At 42.8% G+C, this 19,713-nt stretch overlaps 1 protein-coding gene across 8 annotated transcripts in view; it reads right to left on the bottom strand.

Annotated features, from left to right (window-relative positions):
- The window catches only part of myo6a (myosin VIa), a 100,764-nt gene that overhangs the window by 59,430 nt on the left and 21,621 nt on the right, over window positions 1-19,713 (bottom strand). For all 8 annotated transcript variants that reach the window (XM_047574533.1, XM_047574536.1, XM_047574537.1 and 5 more), the window contains exons 3-12: window positions 17,723-17,792; window positions 17,561-17,634; window positions 15,213-15,342; window positions 14,504-14,609; window positions 13,515-13,570; window positions 13,322-13,419; window positions 12,394-12,558; window positions 9,805-9,885; window positions 5,086-5,266; window positions 2,156-2,300 (exon numbers count right to left, since the gene is read on the bottom strand). In XM_047574533.1, the coding sequence (XP_047430489.1) occupies window positions 2,156-2,300; window positions 5,086-5,266; window positions 9,805-9,885; window positions 12,394-12,558; window positions 13,322-13,419; window positions 13,515-13,570; window positions 14,504-14,609; window positions 15,213-15,342; window positions 17,561-17,634; window positions 17,723-17,792 (1,106 nt within the window). The remainder of the gene's footprint in view (window positions 1-2,155; window positions 2,301-5,085; window positions 5,267-9,804; window positions 9,886-12,393; window positions 12,559-13,321; window positions 13,420-13,514; window positions 13,571-14,503; window positions 14,610-15,212; window positions 15,343-17,560; window positions 17,635-17,722; window positions 17,793-19,713) is intronic.

Genomic DNA, 19,713 nt, shown 5'->3' with positions numbered 1-19,713 from the left:
GCCGAGCTGCTCAGATGTTCAGGTCTCTGAGTGAATCTTCAGTCTGGACATGAGCTGTCTCGTTGACTAATGGTTGCGTCTCGTCTCATCTTCTTCATTGTTATAGAGATTAAGTTACTCGCTGCCTTGAACTCCCTGTGATGGGAGGATTGTTTAGGAATCTGTTCGCTCCAGCTGAGCCAGAGGTAGATACGAAAACCTGAAGCACCGAGCCGTGATATCGGTAAAGCGCTCCACGAGCCCAGGTCCTCCTCCTGGTCCTCCTCCTCCTCCTCCTCCTCTTTAACGCTTCGCGGCTTCACATTCATCTTGCTAAGCTACAGGCGCCTGGTGAAGCTGTGAACCGTCCAAGCTGCTTGTAGACGCTTCATTTCTTTCCCTCCAGTTTGTTTGAGCCTTTATCTGTCACAGAGTTCGAGCAGGTGTCATCTCATCTGAAGTTAATCCCTCCACAAAACCAGCTTTAGCATTTTAGTTTCCTTATTCAGCAAAAACGAGGGATGAACAAAAGAAGATGAATTTTTAACACCATCTGTAAGCCCAGGTTATAAATTAATAAGAAGCCGGTATTCACCATGCAAACGAGAAAACAGGAGAAGCTACTGTTAGCTGGGACGCTAGGAAGAGCTACTATTAGCTGGGAGGCTAGGAAGAGCTAATGTTAGCTAGGAAGAGCCAATATTAGCTAGGAAGAGTTACTATTAAATGGGAGGCTAGGACACTATGAAGAGCTACTGTTATCTGGGAGGCTAGGAAGAGCTAATGTTAGCTAGGAAGAGCTACTATTAGCTGGGAGGCTAAGAATAGCTACTATTAGCTGGGAGGCTAGGATGACCAACTATGAGCTAGGAGGATAGGAAGGGCTACTGTTAGGCGGAAGATTAAGAAGAGCTACTGTTAGCTAGGAGGCTAGGAAGAGCTAATTGTTAGGAAGTGAGGAAGCTTCAAAGTGGTGTCTCCTGACTCATGCTAATTGTCTTTAATGTGAAACTCATGGCTGGTTATTACGTTCAACAGCATCCTCAGCTGATCACTGCTGTCAAAGTCCTCTTCTACTACTATGGACTTGCCACAGGGCCTTCTGGGAAATGTAGGAAACCACCATCCGAGGCAGAGGAAGTAGGCCGAGTTGAGCAAGTGTTCACTGAAAATATCTGTCATAAGTCCAACAAAACACTGAGCCACCTCTCTGACCTTCTCAGATCAAACTCCCTCCAGATGGCTCGCCGCTTTATTCATAAACAAGAGCTGGCAAACGCACTCGGATCGGTTTCGGGACAATACAACGAGTCGGCCGGCTGTCAGAGCGCCATCAGACGTCGCCGCTCCTCCGAGGCTCGTTTCTGTTTACTGTACGTTCTAATGTCAGCGTTCAGCGTTGGCTCGCCTCTCTGTGGACCGCGGTAACAAGACAAGCAATGCATCAACCATCTGCTCCAGCCACAGAGTCAGAGTCAGCTGGGATAACAACTGTTCGTACACTCTGCAGTTATTCCCAAATCTAAAAACTGCAGATTGGTCGAACAATTGAAGGATGCGAAGTAACCTGTGAACGCACATGTCGACGTTTACTTTTGTCAAAAGAATGATTTTTGTACTTTTTTTGTACAGATATGAAAATGGTTCATTAACCAACATCTTACCAAAAGGACTGCAGCTCAAAATAAGCTGACACTGGCACATTAACTATTAAGTTAATCAATTTCTTTAATTAAATAAATAAATTAAATTGAATTAAACTTTCCCATGTATTTCAGTGTGTATTTGGTCAATGATTACAGAAGAACCTATTAAATTTTTACTTATAGTTATAGTATGCATGTAGCTCTGACAGGTCTAGCTTGGTAATTTCATTGTTTCCACAATAAAATTGTCATTTTCAAATTTCAAATCAAGTGTTCAGTCTTTCTCTTAGTGACCACGAAGGCCTCAAGGGGAAAATGTTTGGTTTTGAGTCAAATGTGTCTGAAAAATGTAAACCTGTGTCTCACCTCCAGTAATAACCAGGTGGTCATTGACTCTTTGACTGATGAGCATATCAACTTCCTCTGGATGTAAATAATCAAGTGTGGAGCTTTCGGTTAAGTCTCTATGAAATGAGGATAAGTCAGTTTAACATGAGCTGTGTTGCTGGATGAGAATCCAGGCCTCTTACTTGATGACTGTGCCTTTGGTGCCCCCTGCCGTTGTGAGCATGACTCTGGAGGTGAGGCTGACCCTCAGGTCCTCCTCCCCCAGGCCCAGCAGCTCGGCGCAGTGCTCCACTGTTTTACTCGACTGGTTCTTGATGGCGCATCCACCTGAGAGAGACGGGGACAAGGGAAAAGGCAATTGCAGCATTCATTTACCAGAAAATGGTGTGAAGGTAGTAAAGAGGCAGAAGCAGGCTAGGGAAATCAGAAGACCAGTTCAGTCAAGGAGAAATGGACAATAAATCAAGACACAAAGGCCGTCGGCTGCGGTATCGGTACCATGTGTTTAGGAAAAACAAATTATTGCGAAACACTGGTTTAAGAGGCCGATGATGAGAGTCTTCAACCTGGTGATGAAAGTTAAACCTGTTTAAATTTACTCATCCAGATCACTTCAATAAACAATAAACCAAAAAGACCAAGTTAAAACCAAGACAACTGGACCTGGAGACGTTCCAAGTACATCCTCTGGCAACGACGCCTCACATCGTACATCGATAACTACAGTCAGTGGCGCTGGAGACTGAGCCAGGTTAATATTGAATCAATACAGCGAGGAAAGACCCCGTGGACGAGAACAGAACAGATTAGAACAGAGCCAAGGACTCAGACAGGATTCCTAGATAATTAAGCTTCATTATTTCCAGCCTCTCGTGACGGATCCCTTCAGCTCACTCTGAGATGAAGTTCGAGACCGGAGAGAGGCTGAGTTTCGACCGTCAGTGCAGAACTCGAGGGCCAAAGGAGCCGTGATTCAGGGGAAGGCTCTGACAACTCTGACAGGGAACTCAGACGAGGACATCCAGGGCCGTTCGACCGTTCCAAGAGTTTTATACCTCGAGTGTTGCTACGTGCAGAACAGAAATGAGTCTGATAATGAGTTCGACCTCGACACCACGGCTCCACAACCCCATCACTAACGTACAGGCTCTGGGAGATGGATTCATCTGAACCTACGACTTGAACCTGAACCGTCCACACAGGAGGAGGCGACCGGAGACCGGGAACGTTAATTAAAGCAGCTCTTACCTTTCTGGCACATTGCACAGCACTTAGTAAAAATTTGAACGTGAACAACTCCGCCTCCCCTTGTCTGACCTTCAATCTCACCTCCCCCTTGATGCATGAGATGGGAAATTACAGGTAGAGACAGAGGAGCAGCGTGAAAACACTAATTAACCTCTTATGATACCAGACTGTTTGGGGAAAAACACGCCTATTTAGGACAAACCCAAAGTAAGTGAATGCTGATTATGAACATGTTGGAGCTCATTCATGGTCTTGGTCTCTTCTGAAAGACAAGACTCTGAGGGATTCTGAAGAAGAAAATGACATCTTGCATCATTTACTTAAACAAAAGGTTCAAAAACCTGCTGCTGTCCCATGAACCACCCAGAGGAATGTTGAAGAAGGGTTAAATAAATCCCACTGATCCCAAATATCTTGGAGAAATTCAATAAAAAAGCATCGCCTCAGGAGGTGAGAGTTTCTCGGATTCCTTCGCTCAAGGGAAAACCCCTGGATGAGAACGTCCTCTGACAGCCGCCCGCTGTGAGAACAGACTCTGTTTGAACAGGCTGGACTCCCCCCACCTCCCTGCGGCGGGAGACGGTGACGAAGAGGAGGAGGAACCCAACACCGAGGAAGTTCGCTGCCAAAGTTCAAAGAATTTTTCAAGTTTCCCCTGCAGGGCCGAGTGTGAACCGGTGGAGAAGAGACATGAGACGTGAGACAAAGCAGCGGGGGGACGCCTCTAGAAATGAAGGACATATAATACTTCAAACGTGACTTTAAATATTTACAGTGTGTAATTAATGAATCTGCCTTGAGAGGATGTGAATTAATGCAGCAGATCAAAGTCGTGCGTCACGTGGTTCCTCAGAGCTTCGACTGAGAACGAACAACAGAGGAAATCCTGCTTCAGACTCAGAACACATCACTAAAGCATCATCAGGACGAGGACGGACAATATTACAGGCATCAATCACAGCAAAGACACTGGAGGAACAAGGTCCAAATGGAATCTGACGTTCAAGAGTCGAGAAAATTAATGAATGAAACACTGGAACAGGACTTCGTCATCTTCATGATCATCATCTTCATCATCTTCTTCATCATCATCATCTTCATCATTATCATCACCTTCATCTTCATCACACCTGGACACTTCACACTAAACCCTGACCCGCTGGGATCCAACTAACTTTTAATTACTACTTATTTAACAAATCAATGCCAACCGTTTCCATGGAGACTGAATCATATGATGTGATCAGATACATGAGTTTACATCAAGACGTCGGCATCAGAGGAGGAGGAGGAGAGAAAGAAAGGGAAGAACAAGGTGACAGGAAGAGTAGGAAGTGAGGAAGATGAGGAGGGGGAGGACAAAGGAGGAGGTCAGAGACATAAAAGAGAAGAAGGAAGACGACAAAAAAGAGGATGAAGAGGAGAAGAAGGAGGAAGAGGAGGAAGAGGAAATCAAGTAGGAAGGAAGGAAAGCAAGGACAAAGAAGGAGGATGAGGACAAAAAAAGAGGAGGAAGAGAAGAACATCAGGAACACGGAGATAGTAAGAGTAGGACGTGAGGAAGACGAGGAGGGGGAGGACAAAGGAGGAGGTCAAAGACATAAAAGAGAAGAAGTAGTAGTAGAGGAAGAAGGAAGAAGAGGCGGAGAACAAGAGAGAAGGATGAGGATGAGGAGATCTAACAGTAAGTGAAGACAATGAGGACAAAGGAGGAGGATGAGAACATAAAAGAGGAGGAGAAGAAGAGGGAAGAGGAGGGTGAGGAGATCTTCAGTGTCCTGACTGATGTTTCTCTCTACAGGACCTTAATTATCTCCAAATGTCCATCCAGGTTAAATCAGAGTTATGAAACATTTCCTCTCACCTGACGTGCTCCCAGCCTCCTCAAAGTCGATGTTTCCCAGGTGCAGGACTCCGGCCACCACCCTGAACAGATCCAGCTTCTCTGTGTCGTCCAGGCCGATCTTCTTCATGGCCACGGACATCCGGTTGAAGTCTCCGTGGTCGTCCAGCAGGGGGTCCTTCAGAGGGCCTGACTTGGTGTGCTGAGGACAGAGGACAGAGGACAGAGGACAGACAGTCAGATCCATCTACACTCACTCTGCTGGTCCAGCTTACTCTGTCTCATTCATCTATCAGCCTCTTCTTTCTCTGCTTCCTTTGAAGTCAGATGATTTAAAATCGAACTAGGGTCAAGAATCTTACAAATAACAGAAACCAGACTGAGCTGACTCCTCAAACAAACCGTCCTTATGAAAGTTTCATTTTACTGTCAAGTTGTCTGATGAACTTTGACCCAGTGGGGCACATGAATAAATAGTTCTAAAGAGCTGTAAAGAAGAAGTAGAAGCAGCACCTGAAAAATCACAATCTGCAGCGGAGAGAAAGCGAAGAAGAAGAAAAAACCACTCGAGAATGTCACAGTCTGAAAGATCAACCAGATCCTGAGGAACCTTTGCTAGATTTACAGAATCTTTTATGTGATCTGGAGAAACTTTATGAGATCTTTACAGATCCTAAGAACGTTTTGCCAGGTCGGATTCTCGTTGCATTTTCCTGAAGCTTTTTGACTGAGACCCATGAAATCCAACCACGTAACTCATGAACTCAAAGCTGTTTTTTGTTGTCGAGGAAGTTTTATCTACACATTGCGAGATATTTTTGTTAGATTCCAGGGAAATTTCACAAAAACTCCAGGAACTTCTGTTTTCGCAAGAACTCGACACATTTGTGCAAGATATTTTTCCACATTTGGTGTTTTCCTAGAGCAAGATCCTTCACACTTTTGCAAGACCTTGAGAAGAAATTAAGAAAATTAAGAAATTTCCAAATCAGAGAATCTTTAGCGAGACTTTTTGTTTCTGAAAAACATTTGTGATAAAATCCTCATGATCTTGCTAAAAATAAAACAAAACCAAAAAAATATTACTTAGTAGAGCTTTTTCTATCTTCTAAAGAGCCTTGAATCCAACCAAAAGATTTATCTCAAAGATTTAAGGAAATAGAGAAAAATGCTCCCTTGGTCAAGACGCTGAGCATCGATAATACTACAAAGGAGAACAATTAAACTGAACTATTTTCACCTGCGTATTGTACATTTTAGTAACTGTCTTGGTTCTGAGACTGGCTGTGGTGTAAGCAGTGACTTATCAAGGGTATTTGCTTCTCAGTTGGAATTCCACCGTGAGGAAACACTAAAAATGGTCTTTTGAGATTTAGAGCTCATAGATAATTTATACATATATAATTTATATATGAGTATGAGGACATAGTGGTGTTGTCAAGGTCTGCTGGTCAACTATAATATTTCCAATAAATCAGATTTTGTGCTTTAAGGAGAACATGTCCTACAACCCAATCTTGTAAATATCTAGTATATAAAAAATTTATTTCAGGGTTTGGTTTTAGCTTTTGCTTTTTCACTGAGACCTAGAAGGGATGTGGAGAAAAAAAAAGAAGAAGAAGAAGAAGAAAAAAGGTGTTAAGAAAAATATGCATTTTGCAAAATCTGAGAAACTTTTGCAAAATATCCAGAAACGAGAGCGTGAGAAACTTTTACGAGATCTCAAGAGATTGATGTTTCGAAATAAACTTTTGTGATTATGAGAAACCTTTATGAAATTTCTGAATATTTTGGCGAGATCCTGAGAAAAAAAAGAAATTAGAACTTTTACCAGATCCCTGGAAATTGTTGCAAAATCTCCAGATCCTTTAGTAAGAAACCTTTCTAAGATTTTTGCAAGAACGTTGATGAAGATCAAGAAATTTCTGAAAAGAATGGTTCTTTGCTTTTTAATAAAATGCATTTTTTGAGATCTATAAATATCCCCAAGAACTTTTTTCTCCATGTCCCTTTGAAGGTATCAAAGAAACTTTAGTGATTACAAGAAACTTGTATTAGATTTCTAAAAACTTTGAAGAGATCGCAAGAAACCGTTTCAAGATCTCCAAAAGTTATTGAGATTTTGAGAAAAAAAAATAAAATTATAAATTTTACCAAATTCATGGAAATTGTTACAAAATCTCCAGAACCTTTAGTAAGATCCTGAGAAACCTTTCCAAGATTTTTGTAAGAAAGTCATCCACGATGAAGAAATTTTGGAGAAATCCTCTCCCATAGTTGGTATAGGATGGTTATTTGTTGAGACCCATAAAAAATCCCCATAATCGTTTTACTTAGAAGGTTCCAACAAATACACAAATGTTTGTGAAGTTTTGATTAATCGCTCTGTGACATTCTGAGAAACACGGCAGCAACCAAAAAGTCGCCTGAAACGCTCAATGTTTCCTACGCAGCAGGAGAAAGTAGGAAACACAGCAGTCCAGAGGTGGAACCAAGATGAAAATCGTGCATTGACCCGCAGACAGTCAGAAAAGACGAGAACCCACACATTTAAGAAAGAGAGCGGGAACACAGAATCACCTTGTCGTCCTGAGTGATAGGAGATGGAGCAGTGAGGAGACATACAGCACATCATTTGTCAGTGATTACAGCAAAGAGCACCTACGACTACACCTGGACTCAATCAAATTAGCAGCAAATCCTTTTCACTAACCCCGAAGCCCTGGGTGAGCGGGATAACGGTCTGATCTCCCCTGAATTTGGGAGCACTTTTAAGTTAAAGCAGGGTATTTCTCTGTGATCCTGGATTTAGTGGGATATAACATGAGCTGCACATTTTCTCCTCCCGGCGCTCGCCTTAAGGCACAAAGAATGTCTGCAAATATTATTTCACCTGAGCCTTTGTGAACTTCCTTTCTTAGCCCAAAAAAAAAATCAGATTTTTTCTCAATATGAAACTCTTCCTTATATCCAAGTATTTCTGCTTCCTCCATGAACTCAAGGCTCCGTTCTGTCCTCATAAATAACTTGATATTAAATAATCTGAACGGGGATTAAGGAATTTACGAACTCAGAGATGCATAGGTGAGATCAGATTGATCTGGATGGATGTTAATGGTATATTTCTGTATATTTTCTTTTTTGATAACAACCTTATATCAGCTTCTGTTTTCCTGTTTAAATCTTAATCATATTGCGTCTGGAAACATTACTCTGAACTATTCTGAAGGTTTTTTTTCATCACTTTTCCTCCCCCAGCTGGTCAGAGCAGCAAAGATGAGTAGGCAGACTGACAAAGAGACTTAATGGTGAAAGTATACGATTGGGTTTATGAGTCTCAGCTGAGCTCCAGTCCATTGTCCATGTTCTTTTAATGGCTCCAGTAATTAATAAGGCAGCTCTGTGGGGATTGCCCATGTCCAGCAGCAGTAATGTAATGCTGGTGGATAATTAATCAAAGGCCAAAGGCAAAGGAAGGAGCTCATTTCACATGAAGAGGTTTTCTTATTACTACGGCTGGTAATTAAAATGTTTGCATCTAAAAAATAAAGAAGGAGTCCAGAACCATGACAACGCTGCTGAAATATCTGTGAGCTTCTTCCTTATTCCCTTAACCCTTCACAGGGCACTCGCTTGATCTTCTCTGATTGGCTGAATGAAAACCACATGTTTCTAAACCTCACTGAGAGGAGCAGAGACATGAAGTTACCACAGGAGCTTAAACTTCCATCTGGTTTGTTGATCAGTTGGTGAAATTAGTCAAATTAAAAGATTGATGAGAAAAATAAAATCCAGGGTCAAGATACAGTTTGTCTGAATGTTCTCAGGTCGTGGTACCTTCATCCTGGTCGCTCTGATCTCATCTGGTCATTCTCTAATGGATCTCTACCCAACACTGGACCAGAACCAGGACCACATGGTTGGAGACTTGGAGACATGATCCAGATTAAGGAGCCAGATGGAAAGACCCTCACATTTTATTTTAGAGACAAAGACTCAGATTAGACCTGAACCCAGAGGACTAATGTGTCCCAGACCACCTCCACATGTGGACTGAGGTCAGATCTGCGTTCACACCTGGACTTAAAGGTGATCACATCGACCAGGATGGATGTCAACCTTCAGATGCATAAGGAGGATCAAATATGACGCTGTTCTTCAGTTTGTTCCTCAAATACGTTTTCTTTGACATGAGTTCATTTAGATTTGGATCTAATTGTTATATGTTGTATCAGTACCACACCTTTCCATAAATGAGTTCAAATATGAGACCAAGCATTTTCTATGGAGTATCTAAGGTTAATCCTGGGGACCTAAGATTTCTATCAGCTGAGGTAGTTTAACACCATCATCACCAGAATGTGACTACTGAGAAGTGAAATAATCCTTCTGTTAACCAAAATATAATAAACAAAACCATCATCTTTAACTAAAATGAAAGTTTACAGCATAAAACACATTGGTTGTAATTGGCAGAGTGTAGGTACTGGTTGGTCATGGATCTAATAGTTAAGGTCTGAGGTAATAGAAGAGGAGCAGTGAGAGCAGGAAGAAGTAAATCTGAAAGAAGCTGCTGAGTCAGGATTAACGAGAAGCTAATGGAGTTAGCAGCAGCCACAGCATCAATAAATACCTGATGAATAAAAACCTGAAGTTCTTCAGACATTATCAACGTAACATGAGATGAAGCACTGATAAACTGTAGGACTCATTCTCATTCTAAGTCTCAGTGAACTTTACCTCCGGGCTCTTGCGGTTCTGCATGATGTTTTTGTCTGTGTCTTTGGTGGCGAAGTACCGAGTGCATCCTCTGTTCAGGTACTGCAGGAAAAAACAGAAACAACAACAAAAGCATGAGACAAAACCTCAGGACACGTGATCAGAAAAACGAGGAAGAACTCAACTGTTTGGTTTTTCTGTGGAGCAAGAATTTAACAAAGCTTTCAAATGTTCCCTCATATTTTTGTCAGATCGTGAGAATTCACAGGAAACTTTTACAAAATCATTGGAAACTGAAGTAACATCCCAAACGTTTTGCCAGATTTTAAGAAACTTCCGACCCAGAGAATCTTTGAGTGAGATCTTGAGCATCTTTTGATGTGAAATGAGAATCGTCTCCCATGGTTGGTGTTTCCATGGTGATGGTCAGATTTCGTCTTTAAAATGATGTTCTGATCCTTAGCTTGAAGTGGAAAGGCAGCCTTTTCACCTCCTTATCTCCTTCCCTACTTCCTTTAGTCGTTTCCATCTCATTGTGTTCCATATTCCTTCGTTCACCTCGTTCCTCCGTCCTTCTAGTTATCACCTTCTTCCCGTCTTCCTTCTTTATTTTGTGTTTTTATCTTATTTTATCTTCTTCTCTTCCTGTTCCGTCCGTCGGTTTCCTTCATTCTTTACTTCATTTGTTCTCGTTTCTGTTTCACTTATTTCCCCTCTTCCTCATTCACTTCCTTCCTTCTCACATTTTTTATCTTCATTTCCTTCATTTGTGAGTTTTTTCTCCATCTTTCTAGCTGCCTATCCTTCCTTCCTTTCTCTCTTTCTTTCTTTCTTTCTTTCTTTCTTTCTTTCTTTCTTTCTTTCTTTCTTTCTCTCTGAATTGGTTTTAATGAACCTCAGACATGAGCTGTGAGTGGCTCCTTTAATGGATTGTGTTCAGGTTTTAATGGTTTTAATAGTTTTAATGGTTTCAATGGTTTTAATGATTTGAATGGTTCCTCTCCAGCTGCCCCCCCCCCATCATAACAACAGATGGACACTAATGACAGCTTTGCTTTAAGGAGGCCTCTGTCTCTGCGACAGACTGTTCCCCTCGTTTTCCTGAAAATGTTCTCCACCCCCCCCCCCCAGTACCTCCCCAGGCTGGAGATCACCCCGTTCTGTTTAAACTAGAGCTTCAACATGAAACCTTCCACCGTTTCCTTCTATTTGCTTTTATTCCAGACTTTAATGAAGCTGAATGTTCTCAGAGGTCGTGGTGTGTCCAAGGCTTTTCCAGCCCCCTCCCTGACCCGGGGACGGTGGCCGGGGCCGGGGTGGGGTGGAGTGGAGGCCGGGGAGGGGAGGGGGGGCAGCTGTAGATCTATGGAGCCATTAGAAGCAGTTGAAGCGACGGCAGGAGGTGTAATAAGCCGCAGAGCGACGCTGGGAACTTAAAGACCTGAAAATGACGCAGGTGAGTCTCTGCCAGCGAAAAGAAATGACTTTGTGAAAGTAGTAAAGACGTTGAGTGGATACGTTTTCTCCTCTAACAGCAGACGAGTGTGACTCAGCTCTCAACAAAGACCAGTAAAAACCAGCTGGGCTCTGAACTTCACCAACATGACAGCAGAACATCAGGCCTATGATTAACACCCATGATTAACATGGAATGTTTGAGGTTTTTTGTTGTTTTTTCACATTATTTATAAATGTCTTTCATATTTTTTACATATTTATTTTATTTATTATTTATGTTTTCTATTATTTTGGACACTGGACACAACTACATCTACACATCTCATACACACAGGTACTTTATACACAATAAAAAAGTAGTGAATTCTCCAGATGCTTCCATGTTCTGCCATCGATCGACGCTTTTCTACCACAGCAGAGACACAGCAGCTATTACTGGTGCATCGGCCTCTTTGACCACAGCTGTTACCACTGATGTGTGTTTGTGACGGGAACATGACGGTGAAACGTTCAAATCCTCCGACTCCAGACGACAAACACAGAAACCAGACGTCCAACAACCGGTTTAAAGGGTTTGTCGTCTGTTTCATCGGATAAAAGGAGAAAAGGAATCATTCTGACAGAATCAACACCATTCTGGACCCATCCATCAACCCCTCGACCAGACCAGGACCAGACCAGGACCAGACCTGGACCAGGCCTGGACCAAGAGTTTCCAAGAGAACCCACAGAGCTCACATGTTCTCCAAAGGTTCTAGTAAACCAGAACCAGGTCCACTCTCCATCTGGACGTAGCTTTGATGGATGTTTCTACAGGTTGAAATCTGGTCTTTTTCTGAGAAACTGTCTGACAAAGTCACACTCTGTGACAGAATCATTTCCAGCTGAGACACTGGACAAACTTTCCAGAACTTTCGCTACGAGCCGAGTTTTTTCTTCTCCAGACGTCTTCCAAGGTCGACCTCTCTGTGAAACAAGTCATCTGTCACGTCAGGTTGAGATTTCCTGACAAAAAGAGAACGTGCCCCTGAGTCTCCAGTCAATGCTCCACTCTCCTCTATCCATCCGTCACATACTATATCCATCTATCCGTCCATCTGTCACCCACCCCCCCCCCCAGGTCTGCATGGCTGCGGTTCTAAACGCTCGTACCCTGAACGTGTCCGGAGAGCTGAGGTGGAACTTCTGCCGGATGTCCTCGGGCGCCCCGGCGCACAGCCGGTAGAAGATGTGGTAGTTCCTCTCCTCCTGGCTCTGTCGGCAGATCCTGGACTTCTCCAGCAGGTAGTGGGACACGAAGCCTCCGACGACAGCGTTCTGACCGGGAACAAAACAATACAAAGTCAGGAAACATGAAAAACACACCGGTTTACAGAGCACATGCAGGTCGGCAGGTACTAAAGAGAGAAATGATGATGACTCCAGGAGGTGAAGCCTGATCACGGACGGGTTTGTGCTGCGTAAGCTTCAGAGAGGACACGGGGAAGACTGGGTTTATTTATGAATGCAAACACAAGTTGATTATACTGATTCATTTCCAATTCATTCATTCTCTGCTCAAACCGACTTTAAGGATGAAATTCTCTGATCTGCTTCACTTTCAAACGTTTCCCCAGAGTTCTAATCTAAATAGAAGTATAGAATATATAATGTTTTATATCTCGGTGTATCTCCAACTTCCCACTACTCTTCTCTAACTTATTACGTACGTATGTTATATGAGGTTTCCAGCAGATTTTATTGACAATGATCAAACCCATAAATTTAGTTTCATTCTCAGTCTCTATGTTCATATTATCAATCATGATTTATTGATTCCAAATAACATAATCTTAGTTTTATTCAAATTTGAAGCTCATTGGTTTGAGTCTACGGAATAAATAGCTGTGGCCCCAATACCGAGCCTTGTGGGACTCCACACCTAACAAACTATTAAGGAAGTAAATGTTAAATGAAGAAGGGGTAGAATTAAATAAGGTTTCTTCCAACTCCTTTTTGAACATGTTTCTTTGTTTTTGCATTACATGTTAATAATAAAGCATTCATTAATTAATTCATTCATTGATCCTCATAAACGGACCTTCTCGTTGAAGTGGATCTCCACAAACTTTCCGAAGCGGCTGCTGTTGTTGTTGCGTACGGTCTTGGCGTTTCCGAAAGCCTCCAGTAGGGGATTCGCTGCACAAGGCCAGAGAAGGAGAAAGTCACGAGGACGAATTCAGATAGGACACAAAAAAACAAAAAGAAAAAACACATTCTACTGATGTACGGACCTTCCACGATCCTCTCGTCGATGTCCTGACCCGTCCCGTAGGAGGTCGTCAAGTATCTGAAAGTGCAGCAGGAGATTCTTTGAGATAAATAATCTTCATGGTTTCAGGTGTTTGAGCTGAGCAGCTTTTATTGTCAGACCGGTTCATGCACCTGCAGCCATCAGGGTCCAATGGTTCTGTTACCCTCAGACATCTGTTTCTTTTACCACAAAAACGCCCACGACCAAAAAACTGCTATAAAAACTTAACTGATTAATATTTTTTTGTCATTTTTTTTCTGCATAAACCTCTTAAACCACGTCGTCATTTTACAAAATTACTAAAAGTCCCAAACATTAGTTTTATAGAAAATAGCTCATTTTCATGGATATTTTGTAAAAACAGTGACTTAAATTAATCCTCTCTGACTTTTAACCCTTTATAGGCCAATGTTCGTGATGGCATCGACATTTTTGGAAACAAAACCCACAAAAATTTAATTATTTGCAATAATTTAAAAGCAAAGTGGATTTTCTTAGGGGGATTATTAGAGACTTGGACACATTAATGATCAGTAGCAACACTGATTCTGATGGATTTTTTTTTTTTTTTTTTGTAGTGCCCTGTTTTATAAAAATTGTAATTGTTGTTACCATTAAGGGACAAAAGTGTCCCCTTAAAAACCGCCCTAAAAATAGCATATGTTTATATTTGTTTCTACTTTTCTTACAGAAATCTTTTAATCCACTTCAGTACTAATTGTAAATATTTACAGTGTCCCACTCAAAAAAATCACTCCCAGTAAAATCCATTGAAACTGATGCTGCACTTTGTCTCTTTTCACATTCAGACTGATTCTCTCTGTCTTTCAAATAAAAGGATAAAAACATATGGTTGAAAACTCCTCAACGACACACACTCATGCATGCAAACACACACCACACCAAAAAATAAAATGGAAAAGGACACTTTTGTCCTTATCATGAGGGTTAAATAAAAAGACACGTCACCTGAGGACAAACTTGGTGTTTTCTGTCTTTCCGGCTCCAGATTCCCCTGAGACGATGATGGACTGGCTCATCTTCAGGACCCTCATGTCCCTGTACGCCTTATCAGCTGGAGGAGCAAACACAGACACCAGTTAGATCACACTCCTCCTCCACCTCCTCCTCCATCAGCTCCTCCTCCTCTGAGACTCTAACCTGACCCTGAAAACCAAGCAGATATTATTCTGCCCTCTGTAAGATCCCAACATTAAGTCAAACTGAGCCATGAACGGTCCAGAGGACCTGAATCTGAGCTGTGACTGCCCCCATGTGGACAGAAGAAACACTACAACAGCTTCACCTTAAACCCAGAAAACTTTGATTTGATTAACTGGACAGAAGCTGTGAAGAAAGAGGAGAAAACACATTCAAAGGACAAGAAATTAAATAAAGCTGCTTTGTCTCATATTCTTTAAATGATTTCACTTTGATGAGAGAAACTAACTTCTCCATGCATTTCTCACTTCCACTGTCACTGAAGGATGTAAAGGGAATAAACACAGAAAAGTCCAAAACAATGTGCTAAAAATGACCAAATGTGATAAAACAAATTAACATCAGCTCCACAGAAAACGTGCAGGCTGGTTAGAGACGTTTCCGTGCATTAAAAATGAAACTGATCCCTAATGTGTTCACACTGATCATGATGAAGCTTCGGGACTCGGCTTCTCACCGATGGCGTAGACGTGAGGCGGCAGCGTCCCCAGAGAGCGGCCCCGGTACTTCTTAATGGACTCTGCTGAGTAAAGCTTTGGGAGGTCAAAGTACGGGTTGATGGCGATCAGGATGTTGGCTACGAACGTCTGGAAGAGGAAGAGGAAGAGAAGAGGTGAGACATCCAACAGACGACATCATCCTAAACATAAACCTGTTCAGAGTGATCTGAGCTCAAAGAGGACGTGAGACAAACAGAACAGAGTCAGACATATTTAATATATTTAAAACATCACACCCACATAACTCAGCTTTTTAAAAGCATCTCTGACACGTTTCAGATCGCACTCTGCTCCATCTTTATTTACATCACTCCCTTCTTTATCAGATGTGTGTCTTAGTCACTACTGAAGAAGACACAGTTTAGGAGGAAATGAGTCAGAGGACGAGACAGAAAGAAGATTCTTCCATTAACTGACCCAGTGACGAATGAACAGACTGGATCAGTTAATAAACGTCCTGCTCTACATGTTTGGTTTAGTTCTACTTAGAACTGATTCTCTACATCATGATCAGTCACTTATTGTATGAATGAATGAATGAATGAACGGTCAGTAGGTGGTTTTTATCCATCGTTCCTCTAATTGGTTTATGTGACAGCAGCATCTTCATGAACCAATCAGAGCTCAGGACTCTGTGAATGTGTTTGAGTAAATGCTGCATGATTCAATATGTCATTTTCTCCTGGTTTCATTGATAAAAGTCATTATAAGATTCAACCAACACAAAAAAATCAGGAAAACCCAACAACTTTTAACTATTTTTTTTAACTGTGTTCCAACTTTGATTCCTCCAGAACTAAACCACTTAGAGAGATTCTGACTTTTGTGACAGAAACTTCAGAGTCTTGTCTTTAAAAAGAGACAAAGACCATGAATGAGCTCCAACATGTTCATGAACAGGATCCAGTTACTTTGTCCCAGGACTCATTGTGTGTTCACACTAACAAAGGAACGAGGCCACATGTTTCCCAGACCGACACCAGACCAGATAAATCTGCCCTACACAGGTTCAGCCACTAGGTGTCAGCGTTCACTAACTCCTCGGATGAGAGCAGTCGTCACCTGACCTCCATGTTTGGACCTGTGAGTTCAGGTGTTTGATGTTAAAACAGAACTCAGAGCAAAGAATCTGGATCAAACTGGATGTGACTCAGGACCAAAGCGGGTCCAGATCTGGTCCAGGAGGAGCCTTAAAGTTAGATTCTGGTGCAGGAGCAAGACGTCCAGGGAGGTGGTCCTGAGCTTCTGGAGAAGTGCATGTACACGTTTATGATGAAAACTAAACAGCTTCACACTCATGGATCTGAACAGGTTTTAGTAGCAAACCTGCTCCTTAATTCAGATGAAACACCTGAACAAACAAACCAAACCAAAGTAAACGGATCAGAATCTGCATCAGAAAACAAATGGAAATGGATCCTTGTTGAGGAAGTTTTAAATTAAAGTGTCTGAACCTGGAGGCAACTTTTAGACTGAAGGAATAAGACGTGAATGTTAATCCTGTCAGAGTCTCAGTAAAACCATTTACTTTCAACCATTAAACTAATTATTGTCATGTAAACTAGTACTGAGTGTAGATTTAATTTGTCTCTTGTTCGACATGAAGACTCGTCTCCGGATAACTCGGCCTAAACCCTCGGAGGCGACAGAATCGTGAGCTCCACCCGTCCAGGTGAAAACAAACACAGGTGTTTCCTGAAGCCGTCTCTAATAACACCTGACGTCACCTGTTCCAACCTCTAAGTGCTTTTGGCTTAGTCCAAGTTCAGTTACGCAAAGTTCACGTCCACAAATATTTCCACAACAACGTGACGGTCTAGACAAAAATAGTGGACGAACTGATCAGCTGATTCAGGAGAGGACAGATCTGTAGGATGGGTTAGAGCTCTTCTTTGTTAGCTAACAGTAGCTCTTCCCAGCTAACAGTAGCTCCTCCTAGCCTCCCAGCTAATAGTAGCTTTTCCTAGCCTCCCAGCTAACAGTAGCTCCTCCTAGCTTCCCAGCTAACAGTAGCTCTTTCTAGCCTCCCAGCTAACAGTAGCTCTTCCTAACATCCCAGTTAAAAGAAGCTTTCCATAACTTTCCATCTAACAGTAGCTCTTCCTGGCCTCCCCGCTAACGGTAGCTCTTCCTAGCTTCCCAGCTAACAGTAGCTCTTCCTAGCTTCCCAGCTAATAGTAGCTCCTCCTAGCTTCCCATGTAACAGTAGCTCTTCCTGGCCTCCCAGCTAACAGAACTTCGCTGGCCTCCTTGTCTCTGTGGGGCTCTCATGAAGACATTTATGACTGGGACTAAATGTACTCACATATATTTTGTCTTTGCTGTATCTGACGCGGATGTTGTTGAGCAGCGTCGCTTCATTCAAGTACATCAACGAACCTGAGAGACACAAACGGGACGAGACGTTAGCCTCATCATCTTCCTCGTCTTCATTTACAGGACGATAAAGACAAGAAGACAAACTCACAGTTGTCCTCCACATGCTTGTTGATGTCGTCCTCTGCTGGGAAGACTTGGTTGATGGGAGCTAGAAAAGTCTGAAAGAAAAGAAACAACGATTAAGAGCTTGAAGTTTAATTTTTACATGACGGCGTTCTGTTTTTATTCCAGGACGGTGTTGACGTTTGAGTTTTATTCTGTTTCTCCTGCAGAATAAACGCTGCAGAGTCTGATGAATTATTGAATTATTTGGAGGTAAGAGGATCAGGGGACGCTGCTCTGCATTATTTACTATCCACCTCTGGACGGGACCGTCCATCACATCCACAGCACATTCATCAACCAGAAGATGAGCCGTTACCATGGAGACCGGATCAGATGATATATGTGTGTGTGTGTGTGTTGACAACTAAACATCAGTTACTGGAGGAAAGATTCACATCGACTGGAAATAGAAGATCATAGAAAACACTAAAATCTAATCCTCCTCCTCCTCCTCCTCCTCCTCCTCCTCCTACACCTTCACCTCCTCCTCCTTGTTCTCTTCTTGTTCCTCCTCCTCCTCCTCAGTGATGATGACGTTGTTTATTTCAGGTTTAAACAGAAAACAGACGTTAACATTAATTGAAAGTAGTTCCTGGAGAAGAAGAAAGAGAAGATGAATGGAGAGAAGGAGGACGTCGAAGAGGAGATGAAGAACAAGAAGAGCAGGGACAGGTGGAAGCAGGAGGAGGAGGAGTCTCAGAATATGAACCCAGATGTCTTCATTGTCTCCATCGTCTCCATCGTCTCCTGTTCATGTTTCTACCTCCATGTTTCCGTCCCTCCTGTAACTCCTCCCCCTCATGTTTATTAATTAGCAGCTTTACGTCCACATTACTGGAGCTAAACGTGACCGGACTGGACTCAGACCGGAGGGTTTCTGAGGACACACATTACCTCAGTGTTGTAGATTTGAAGGCCAATCAGGTTCTTTCTTTTAATCCCCCCCCCCCACCCCCACCTCGCCCAACTCCCAACTCCACCCCCCCTCCAGGTCCTTGGTGCCAAGGTGACGTACAGTCAGTTCATTCTTTCCAGTCGTGGCATGTCCCACATTTCTCAGCCTGAACTGGACGGACTCCACAACAAGAGGAGGAGGAGGAGGAGGAGGATGATGATGATGACGATGGAGAAAAAGGAGGAGAAGAAAAAGTCCTTGGTTGCAGTCTTCATGCTAAGCTAAGCTAAGCTAAGCTAATAGCCTTATGGTTCCAGAAGTGTGAAGAGCATCCGTCTCTTTATCCTTTCTCAACCCAAAATGTCAAACTTTAGCAAGAGCACCTAGCACAGCATGCTAACACATCACTCAATGCTAGCACACTAGCATTTATTTAGCATTTATGGCTATAGAGCAGATGTGTTTAGTATTAGCCGACTGTGCTAACACAAGCTTCTGCTAATGGACGTCCAGTAACACCAGACACATTTAAAGTATCTGATTTAATCTGACTCACAGCTGCTGCTGCATCACAATAACTTTATCTCTGTGGCTGTAGAGACTCAGAGAACCCAGGTTACAAAATAAGCACCGTCACATGACCTCTTTAAATATGTGATGTCATAATAAGTGAAGTGGCAGCCTGATCAAACTGTGGGATCCACAGACACAACGGGACAAAGAGTCCGGTTTACGCATCGCGGCCGCTCGTCTTTCTCCTGACGTCCATCGTGGGACGTCTGCCAGAGAATGAGCACATCGCCGGGCGCTGGTACAAACTGGCTGCAGCAGGACAGACCGGACATTGTTCTGGTTGGACGCTACGAGCCTCGGCAGTGGCCCGGAAACTTCCCGTGATAGCAGATCTGAGGAGGATCTGAGGAGGATCTGAGGAGGATCTGAGGAGGACGAGGCTTTATGAGCCCGAGACCCTGAGCTCAGCCTCCACCTGTAAAACCACAGACCGTCTGCGTCCATTCAACAGTCTGATCACGTGACCATGAAGACGATCCAGCCTGAACCAGGAGGTCACAGTCAGT

This window comes from Mugil cephalus, chromosome 21 (assembly GCF_022458985.1).
Source record: "Mugil cephalus isolate CIBA_MC_2020 chromosome 21, CIBA_Mcephalus_1.1, whole genome shotgun sequence".
Taxonomy (NCBI): Eukaryota; Metazoa; Chordata; class Actinopteri; order Mugiliformes; family Mugilidae; genus Mugil; species Mugil cephalus.
This window is presented reverse-complemented; position numbering and strand designations above follow the sequence as displayed.